This window comes from Carya illinoinensis, chromosome 3 (assembly GCF_018687715.1).
Source record: "Carya illinoinensis cultivar Pawnee chromosome 3, C.illinoinensisPawnee_v1, whole genome shotgun sequence".
NCBI lineage: Eukaryota > Viridiplantae > Streptophyta > Magnoliopsida > Fagales > Juglandaceae > Carya > Carya illinoinensis.
Genome location: NC_056754.1, coordinates 43753983 through 43764800, shown reverse-complemented (window position 1 = coordinate 43764800; position 10818 = coordinate 43753983). Strand labels below are relative to the sequence as shown.

The following is a 10818-nucleotide window of genomic DNA, read 5'->3' as shown; positions in this document are numbered from 1 at the left end:
AGAATATTATTTTTTGTTTTGTAATATTATTTTTATTTTGAGATCTTAAAAAAATTGAATTGTTTTTTGCTTTTTATTTTAGAATTTGGAAAAATTATAATGATTTGTTTGGAAATGTTATAATGATTAGTTTGAAAGTATTTGTATTTGAATAATACTTAGAAAATAAATGAGATGTGATGAGAATTATTTCTAAACATCCCCTAAGAGTTGCAAGCATATGTACCATTAAGGTCTCGTTTGGATAGTGAGATAAGATAATATAATATGTGAATAGTAACAAAATAGTTTAAGTTAATAAGATGTTTAACATAGTTTTGAAAAAAGAGAGAGAAAAAGTTAAATAAAAATATTATAAAGTTAAAACATTGTTAGAATATGATTTTTTAATATAATTTTTATTTTAGGATTTGAAAATTTTGAATTGTTTTTTGTATTTTATTGAAAAGTATGTAAAAGTTGTAATGATTAGATGAAAAAGTTAAAAATTTAAAATTAAAAAAATATTTATATTTGTGATATTTAGATATTGAAATGGGATGACATGAGATGAGAGGCTATTCACCTCTAAAAAGAGACCTAAAATATGTCTTGTAGGTACCTATATCAATAAAAGAGTGTCGATGGACTTTAGGTTGTACCTACGACTAAATTAACTTTAATGTTTTTTTTCTTAAGAAAAAGGACAGGGGCAACTAATGTAACAATTTTTTTTGGGCGTGATTAAAGAACCTTTTTTTTATTGTAGAATGTTTGGTTTGAGCCATCCAATTATTGCTTTAACGATGAGCCAATCATTGCAACACTTTTAAAATATCTAACTAGTTTAAAGTCCATCCCGTAATCCAAATATCAAACTTTACTATTATAAATAGTTTCAATTTACACTTAAACTTCAATTTTAAAATCATGAAATATCAATACGTAGCAATAGGATTACTAGTTGTAAATTAGCTAGAATCTCCGACCAATTTTATTCTCTCCCTATTTGTCGTATTAGGCAAAAGCGACTTGACGTTCGTGTCGTATTCCGTAGGCAGACACCGACACGGTTTGACCGTTCATCTCCTTGTTGTTTAAGCAACAACCAACAAGAGAAGCTTCGGAGTGGTGCCCACCGCATTATAAAATATGAGAAAAATATAATTATAAATAAAATTGTACACTAATCTAATCTATATATCAATATAATATAATTAGTTAAAAAGTAAATTTTATTAAAAATAATATTAATTTAAATTTTAAGTATGAATAAATCAATATTAATATACATATTTATACATAATTGTATTTATATATAACAAAATTCTAAAATATTTTATTAAAAAAAAAAAAATTCCTACAATCGGTGCGCAAAGATCGACAATTGTTATGAAATATTAAAAAATTATTATTTTTTTATATAAATTCTATATTTACCCAATTTTTTTTTAAAATATTATACAATCTTTACGAATTATATGTATACGATTGTAAATATTAATTCTATAAAAAAAATTTACTGTCAACCATATCCATTGAATTTTTGTACAGAATTATTTTTATTTTATTTTTACTTAAGCAGTAATTTTTAATAAATTTGTATTTTTTTAAAAAAATATTTAAAAATATAGGGAAGTAATACCTTTATCGAATCATGCTTTTATTTTTTTAAATTTTTTCTTTTTTTTAAAGTTTTTTTTATTAAAATATATATATTTTTTATAATTTAAAGAAGAGAAATAGTAGAGAAATACAGCCACAATATGTAAACTGCGCTGCCTATACCACTTAAAGGCAATATTTAATACTGAGGGTTCACAAATTATGTCTATTTTTCTCTACAATATAAGAAATATTTGATTTCTTTTTACAATGTTTGAATTAAAAAAATTAAAAATAATTTTAATCTTATTTTTAATTAAATTAATACTATTCTCCTTTGAAAATGTTTTTATTCTTAATTATGATAAGATATATTTTAAATAATTTATATATGAGCTATTTAATACTTATCATGGAACAAATATAATTCAAGAAAAATAAAATTTAAGATTAAAAATAATTAAAAAATGATAGTTATAATTGTGAGTGTGCAAGTATCATGTAATTATTTAAAAAAAAATATAAAAAAATTAATTTTTAATAATAAATCTCAATTTTTTTAAAACAATTTCATAATATTTTATATATATATATATATAACATTTTTCGATTAAATTAATGCTAGTTATAGTATTGAAATATTGATTTCTTTTTAAAATAAATAAAATCTACATTAAAATACTGATTTATTGCGCGCGTGAACAGACGGGTTGCGTTCCAGGAGTATTATTCCAATCCAAAGCTCGACCATTCTACCGCGTAAAAAAGAAAGGCGATCAACGATCAAAGAAACCTCCGAGTCTTATAGAAAGAGAGAATCGCAGAGCTTCTCCATCTGCTTCGATTCAACCGACGGAAAAGAGAACAAAGAAAATTTATCTCGATTTTCGGTCGCCATGAGCTTTCTATTTGGCAAGAGAAAAACTCCCGCAGGTTCGTCATCGCATCTTTCGTCTTCTTTCTTCTTCTGATTGTTAACAGCGTGATTTGCAGAAAAATTTGGTATTATATGCCGGGTTTGAGAATTATGAGTATAATCGAAACCTCATTTTTGAGTAATTTGTTACTTGTGTTCGACTAGGAGTCGGCTTTGTGGTCGGAGTTGGGCTTTTCATTGTTTGATCCCTTTGTCGGGAAGGAGACTGAATGAAGCGGAATACATTTTTTTTCGTATTTTTATTATTTCGGATTACTTCTTCCTGATCCATTTATTTGATTTTGGTTATTTATAATGGGATTCCCATGTTGTGGATTGAATTGATCATGAACGTTATCAGTTGAGTATGTTTTAGATTGATTCTCTGCTACACATCACAATCAAAATGTAATGGTCCCGGCTCGCAAAGTATAACAATATTGCTGTCTCCATTTTGTAATCCATCTGATACTGGGTTACAGAATTGGCGAAAGGCAAGCATGTATTTGGTTTTTTTAAAATTTTTTAGACTGGGTTATAATCGGTTTGATGGGTCCATAGTTATTGGTTTGCGTAACTTCAAATATGAACTTCCATATTTTCATGTGCATGCCCCGATCAGTTGGGTTTTTGTTGTCTATGGCTTCATTTTGGGTGTTGCTTATGTGCCTAGGTGTATGGTAAGTAATTGGGGATGGTGCATTGCGTTTTAGTAGCCCGTAGTCGTTTATAAAATGAATTTGTTCATGGTTGTTGCATTCTTTTTTATCCTCAGAACTTCTGCGGGAAAATAAGAGGATGCTGGACAAATCTATAAGGGAAATAGATCGGGAGAGACAAGGTCTACAAACGCAGGAGAAGAAACTAATTCTGGAGATAAAGAAAAGCGCCAAGCAAGGGCAGATGGTTTGTTATCTTTGCCTACTACTTTTGTAGTTGCCGGTTCCAGTTTATGTATTTGTATCGTATATACATTCGCTCATAGAATTCGTACTTTCCAGCATATTTTTATCCTTTCGACCTTTATTTTCTGTAGTTTGAGTTTTTTTTTTTTGTTTTTTTGTTGGTGGATGTTACATTGAGGCTTATTTGTTTTATCTTTGGTTAAGGTAAGAATAATCGAGCATGCTGATTCTATAGTGAGAGTGGCTGAGAATATATATTTTTTACATTTTTCTCTTAATACTTAAGCTACAAAGAGGGAAAAAAAAAGGAGAGACAAAAGGAAGTGCATTGCAATCTCTTCTTAATTGTATTGCAAGATCCAACATCCCTCCCCCCACAACACACACACACACACGTTGTGAGATAATAGCGTTATTAATCGATGTATCAGTGGCCTAAAACCCTGGAGCAATGCAATGGCTATTTCTACTTTGAGCATGAGCTTTTTGTCTGGTGTGTCATTAATTCTCAGAAGTTCAATACAAAACATGAGGCTCATGTTGAGCTTTGGAGATCACTGGATCTCCCAAGCCAATACTAAAGTTCATATCTTACATGAAATTTTGGGATCTCCCTCTCTCTGTATTTGTATGTATGCAAGTATCCCTTTTCTTTGGATAGATAAGTTAGACAGGAGCCCGTTGGGCCTTGAAACCATGATGTCACCTTCCATCCTATTCTTACACTGGACAAAGTGCTATTTGCACTAGAGCTCACTGATTCTCATATTTCTAGTCCACTGCGACTTTTAGATTCCACTTGGTTGCCTTTATGTGTATGGGATATGTGAGGATTCTTTTTAACTTTCATCAAGCTCTTGAAGCAGTAAACTTAGTATTGGTTTTTAACTTGCAAACTTATGAGCGCTTTTTCTGGCACAAGTATTTTTGTCTAAGATTTCCAAATTGGAGGCTGATATTGAATCTGGTTTGTCTACAAGTTTTCATGGGTTTGGAGGCCACCCATTTCAAATTTATCTTTGATTTGGAGTAATTTTGTTCCAGGGAGCTGTGAGGGTGATGGCAAAAGATCTCGTTAGAACACGCCATCAGATTGAAAAATTTTATAAGCTTAAATCACAACTCCAGGGTGTATCTCTTAGAATCCAGGTATGTTATCCTTTCTGTAATATATTTTGATCACATCGATGACATGCTTTTATGCCTATACTTTATTTTAGTCTATATCTAATAGCTCAAGGCCTGTTGCTTTTTTTAATCTTTTTCAAACATGGTAGTAGATATTTTCTTACTTTCTATATGGAGAAGCCAGTATCCATATGATTTTTAACAATTTAAGGTTGTGTTTGGGATACCACAAAGTAAGGCCAGCTAGTGTAACTAGAAAAAAGGAGGTGATATATGTTGCATATGAGGGTTTCAGTTATACATGGCTTTTTCTTTGCGGCTTTTTTTATTTATAAAGAAACTGGAAAGAGGATATTTGTGTAAAATTTAGCTTGGATCTGATGTCTTCTTCTTAGGAAATATGAAAGAAAAATATCTGTTATGGTGCATATTTCAGTCTTTCTTTGAGCCTTTTGGTTTGAGGCTTCTATGGCTTGTAAGTTGACAGAATTCTTGAGTTCATCCTGATTATAAAATTTGCTTTTACTTCTAGACGTTGAAATCAACACAAGCCATGGGGGAGGCAATGAAAGGCGTGACAAAGGCAATGGGCCAGATGAATAGACAGATGAACTTACCATCATTGCAGAAAATTATGCAAGAATTTGAAAGGCAGAATGAGAAAATGGAATTGACGACTGAAGTGATGGGAGATGCTATTGATGATGCTTTGGAAGGGGATGAGGAGGAGGAAGAAACCGAAGATCTAGTGAATCAAGTTCTCGATGAGATTGGAATTGATGTCAATCAAGCGGTACTTCTATTGTCTTCTCTCTTTTTTGCCCCTGTCCTCATGTTTGACTTATCAAATGAGGCTTGTCTACTGTAGTGTCGAAGTTAGACTTTGGGTCATAACTACTATAGCCTGACATGTTCTAATTATATATGCAGCTTGTTAATGCACCATCATCTGCTGTTGCTGCACCACCAACCAAGAATAAGGTTCCACAAGTAGAAACAGTGGGTAATGATGACAGTGGAATAGATAGTGAGTTACAGGCAAGGTTAGATAATTTAAGAAAAATGTAATTTTCACTATAAACTTCAGATCTGCTGTATAAAGTGAAAGTCCATCCTATGAAACTTATGAAAACTTTGCCAGAATGTATCAACGCGTGGGTTGAAACGAAGTGGAGATTTCAGTAAAATTACATTTGGTAAATTTTATACATCAAGAAATGCATGCTATGAAAGCAATGGCCAGATACCTGTGCAGGCATAGACACGATTACTTGGTGAATCAGAAGGATGTGTTCTTGTCTCGTGGTTCTATTGGTGTTTAAAATACTTGGGGTTATGTAAAGTGATACCTGAGTTTACACAATTCATGGGATATTGGTAGATAATTTTTGAGATAGCGAATGATCGTTACTTTCTGATTGTGTTGAATTGAAAGATTCAATGGGAAAGCGTGGAGTGGAATATAAGTTTATTAACACTGATGAGTGGTGATGATTTGAGGTTTATAAGTCTTGAATGCTTTTTAGTGGGTGGTTTTTTGTGCAGCAGGTATATCTCTACTGCAGTATGTTAAAAAAAAAAACGAAAAAAAAAAGAAAAAAACCTTTTCATGCTTTGTTTATGTATTTTAGGATGAATCTAAGTCTGTGCAGTCGGGTGCATTCGAATGCATAACAGTTTACACCACTTGCTCGTGCCACTAGGTGAGACCGTTTCCAGCTGAGGTCCTATGTCCTTGTTTAGGACCTTTAGGTTCATGAATACGTAATGATCTTGCATAGGCTATATCTCTATTTTCTGTTATGTTTTTTATACCTTTGAGAACAAATCTGAGAAATAGGGTCCTCAGCCAATTAAGAAACTTGTGTTATAGGCCAATTATAAGACGGGTGCTGAACACTACAAAAGTGAAAAATGTATAGGATTGCAATGATGGAACTTAAAGCTGGATTGGCGAAGCTGTTACACTAAAACCTATTAATGTTCTGTATATAATCGACCTCCATGGTTGACGACTCGGCTTAATTTGAAACACAAACATCTTGTCCCACTCAGTGCAACTTGCTTCCTATCTATATTCTTTGTTTGTTATTATCAACCTGACAGGTCACAGATACCCACCACACACGAAATGTAATCAGAATTCCTCTTCCCGATGGGAAAAACAAAATCCATCAAACTGAGCTGCCTGAGTCCTGCACATTTTCTTGAGAATTTGCTTGCTGTGTATACACGACATGTCGCTGACACAGCCAGCCAACGGGTGACCTACAAAGCGGGCAATCAGCATGAGAGTAGAGCCACATATCTATGCATGGAGCATGAAAGGAGTGCTTGCACCGCGGCAGTTTCCGCACCTCTTCACCTTCCTCGAAAGCTGATAAGCAAACTGCACAATCACAATTATTCAGCTCAACGCCTTGTTCATCTGCTGCCACTCCTTTCTTGTACTTGAAGCTGGACAACAAGTTCCTGTTGGGGTTTTCACATCTCTGACTGGTTGAGATCTCCTCCAACAGGCTTCTTTGTCTTGGTGCTCTCTGGATTTGGTGGCTCCGTGTGCACCATCTGACAATTAGGAGGTTGTATAGGGCTAACAACAGAGCGGCAGTCGCGATCACCACGATGCCATAATATAAGGTAGGTAAGTTGGATTTTGGTGGAGTAGGAGGTGGCTGTCTGAAGGGGCTTGCAAAATCACCCATTCTCTTCTTCTTTTTCTTCTTTGGTTTGTGAAAAAATGGCCAAGGAACGAAATTTATAAGGTTGTAAGTATAAGAGGTTACAGTGGTTACAACAGGACAGGGAATGATTGCAGGGGATCTGAATACTAAAGAGTACACTAGTGACTAGTCTTAGAAGACAATTACATCGTTGTTAGTATTAGATTAATAATTGGTAGTTAATCTAAAAGCCGTGGTGGTTAGGAAGCCACATATTGATATATTAATGGTTTGTAAATAAGAAAGAAAGACAAATTAATGGACAATCACCGGCTGAATTGTAGATAAGCAACCTGTAACTGTCTGTCTGTCTGTCTCCCTTTCATGGAATTATTGAGAATAATAAATATATGCCTGGACAATTCTGATTTTTTTTTTTTATAAGAATAATTCCTTCTTCTTTTTTGTCCATTTTGGATAACAAAATTGTAAGTACTAGAATTTTCTCCTTCGTGTCAATGTCAAGCAACGAAAGTCATCTACAGATCGCTACTTTCAAATTGTTTTGCGCCATGTCACAAGAATTTATTTTTCAAAAACCCTAACTGCATTTATTTTTGTATATTTTTTTTATATTTTATTAATGTAATTAGCTGTACTATTTTTTTAATAAAAATAATTAATTTGACCAATTACATTAGTAGAGTGTGTAAAAAATACGTAAAAGTGACTATATGCAGTAGAGTTGGAAGACGAAAGCATATATACCAGCTTAATTGACTCCTCTTATTTTACCAAATAATTAATAATCTTTTCATTGTTATGAAATCATAGAAAAGAGAGAGCCATAACGTATTATAAAACTTTTAAAGGGAGAGAGAAAGAGATAGAGCTCAGAAAGGTTATGAAACTTATGAATTTCTTAAAAAATTAAACGATATATATAGGCGTACAAAGGGGACTATGCTAGCTTACTATGCAGTACTATGCTGGCACTATGCACTGTGCATATATCGACCATTCACTATGTCAGTTACTATGCAGTACTATGCTGGTACTATGCACTGTGCATATGTCGACCATTCACTATGCCAGTTACTATGTTGGTACTATGCACTGTGCATATGTCGACCATTCACTATGCTAGTTACTATGCAGTACTATGCTGGTACTATGCACTATGCATTTGACGACTAGATAAATGTGGTCATACAATTCAAGATAGTTTATAACACTTTCCCTTTGGATGACCATATTTAAAGAATATGCCTCGTTAAAACCTTGCCAAGGAAAAACCCTGTGGGAAAAAACCAATGGCGAAGGAAAAAGAGTACAGTATTCATGTGTATCGCTGAGTGATTTAGGATTGCCTCATTAAAACCTTGCAAAGGAAAACCCAGTGGGATAAAACCTTAGCGAAGGAAAAAGAGTACAATCAGCACAAGTTTTCAAGACATTACTTCTCCTGAAAATTGCATGATAACAGGTCTTCAAACTTTCGCATTCCAATGTTCTGCATAATCTTCTTAAATGTTGCAGTTGGTAGTGCATGATAACAGGTCTTCAAACTTCCGCATTCCAATGTTCTGCATAATCTTCTTAAATGTTGCAGTTGGTAGTGCATGATAACAGGTCTTCAAACCTCCGCATTCCAATGTTCTGCATAATCTTCTTAAATGTTGCAGTTGATAATGCTTTAGTGAATAAATCTGCCAGATTTTTACTTGACCGTACCTTCTTGATATCAATTTCAACTTTCTTCTCATGAATTGCAATGATCTTCTTGTGTGTATCTGAAAGATAACTCGCATCTGTACATCCAACTAACTGTGGACTTGATCTATGTTGATAAAATAATCACAATTGGATCTTTCTACTCATCACTACTCTTCTGGAGTTGTACTCTTCTGGAGTTCTTATAAATAACATAGTTAGTGGAGAATTCATCAACATTAAACCGCTAACCTCTTTTTTTAATAAAAACGGTGGCCAGCCTTTTAAGATCAGACAAGCACCGCAGATTTTCAACTCCTCTGTGGGTGTCAGGCGTGCTGTCAGGCACCGCAGCTGTCAGGCGCCGCAGAGCTATGAAGCTATATTTCGTCTCTTTTCTCTTGCTTCACGAGAGATGCTGTATTATAATTTTCTCTATAAAAGAGATATTCAGCTCATCTTCATTCGCATCTCATCTTCTTCACTTTTCTGTAATCATACTGCATTTTTACTTTGCAGTCTCTTTCTGCATTCTTATCCTGCAATCTCTCTCTGCAATGGCTCAGCAATCTTCTCAGGGTCAATATATCAGGTATTCTGCACCTCGTTCATCAGCTGTTCCTACTTCTACCACAGGTGCTATCATGCAATATAATGATCTGACTCGTAGGTTAGATAATGAAGCTATCTATGAGCTTGTGAGTCTCGGTACCCGATACTCATCATCCATTGTCGCATTTTCTCAGCGACTGCAATCCAGAACTTGTGGAGTTGACAATCTCCACGAGAATATTGCTATACTTCAGCGACTTCTTCTGGAGTCCAACATGAGATAGAATCAATAAAGAAAGAGAATAGGAATTTAAAATCCTTGCTTAAATCTTCTTTTCGATTGCTCACCCCTTTAGATAGGGATGCTATGCAGATTCTTGAAGAACAAGAGCGTTTGAAGAATGAGGCAAAGTGTCTCAAATTTTTGTAATTCTTGCTTCAAGATAATAAAATAATATTTCACAAATATTCATATTTGTGTTTCTATCTTTTGGTAGATGTTCTGTGTGCTCCTTTTTATTTCTTCTTTAATAATGCACACTTCATATCAAACCCATAATATGAATATGAAATACTAATTGTATTAAAAGATGGTATTTCATGACTAATAACATCATCCATCTTCCCCTTGAAGCCGCAAGGGTTTTAGATTTATATTTCAAATATGTGCAGTTTTTATGAGCTTTTCTGGAGCCTCAATGACATTTAAATCATATATATAAACTGCAATAATAGCTTATTTTCATTTGCGTTTGGATTGCTTTAGATCATATAAGGATCTTTGAAACTTGATAGAATACATATTTCCAGATGTATTCATATTAGAAGCTTCAGACATTTTCTATCCTTCAGGGATTTTCATATATATATATCATGATCCAATGATCCATATAAATATGCAGTTAATCATGCATATCCAAACTCTCGGTAACTTTCAAGCTAATAAAAATCTCAATATGATTTCAACCACTTTAAAATCATATCAATCTTGTTTCTTCGAGAAACTAACTTGTGATTTCTATATCACATTTTCATATTAAAAGTTTCAGGCTTTTTATATCATGTATATAAATATCCACTGATATTTAATAAAAATCACCTCTTTAGGTGTTTGGACTTCAAGTCTATATTTATCACATTTTATTCAGTGATATCAATTCTGCAGGAATTGAGAAACTGACTCGTGATTTATATATCACATTTTTATTTCTTTTCCATAAATACCCACTGACATTCAACAAGCATCACCTCTTTAGGTGTTTGGACTATAAGTCCCGATGCATCATATTTTACTAGTGAATCAATTCTGCAGGAATTGTTTCTTTCAAATTTGGCCAATATTTTACGTTGTATTCTT

General features: G+C 33.3%; 2 protein-coding genes across 2 annotated transcripts; one reads left to right on the top strand and one right to left on the bottom strand.

The window, feature by feature from the left end:
• Positions 1-2289: 2289 nt before the first annotated feature.
• LOC122304310 (vacuolar protein sorting-associated protein 2 homolog 1) lies at positions 2290-5720 on the top strand. The gene is made up of 5 exons (XM_043116496.1): positions 2290-2517; positions 3276-3406; positions 4450-4554; positions 5066-5326; positions 5464-5720. Exons 1-5 carry the CDS (start codon positions 2481-2483, stop codon positions 5599-5601), a joined length of 672 nt encoding a protein of 223 aa, XP_042972430.1. The 5' UTR covers positions 2290-2480; the 3' UTR covers positions 5602-5720.
• A 706-nt stretch (positions 5721-6426) lies between these two features.
• Positions 6427-7370, bottom strand: LOC122304311 (RING-H2 finger protein ATL52-like). The gene has a single exon (XM_043116497.1). It carries the CDS (start codon positions 7236-7238, stop codon positions 6708-6710), a length of 531 nt encoding a protein of 176 aa, XP_042972431.1. The 5' UTR covers positions 7239-7370; the 3' UTR covers positions 6427-6707.
• Between the last annotated feature and the right edge of the window lie 3448 nt (positions 7371-10818).

Excerpts from the sequence above, each read along its gene's own strand:
- LOC122304310 (XM_043116496.1), top strand. The coding sequence starts at position 2,481 with ATGAGCTTTCTATTTGGCAAGAGAAAAACTCCCGCAG. Across the intron at positions 2,518-3,275 it reads CAAGAGAAAAACTCCCGCAG|AACTTCTGCGGGAAAATAAG; the intron begins GTTCGTCATCGC and ends TTTTATCCTCAG. Across the intron at positions 5,327-5,463 it reads GAATTGATGTCAATCAAGCG|CTTGTTAATGCACCATCATC; the intron begins GTACTTCTATTG and ends TTATATATGCAG.
- LOC122304311 (XM_043116497.1), bottom strand. The coding sequence starts at position 7,238 with ATGGGTGATTTTGCAAGCCCCTTCAGACAGCCACCTCCTACTCCACCA.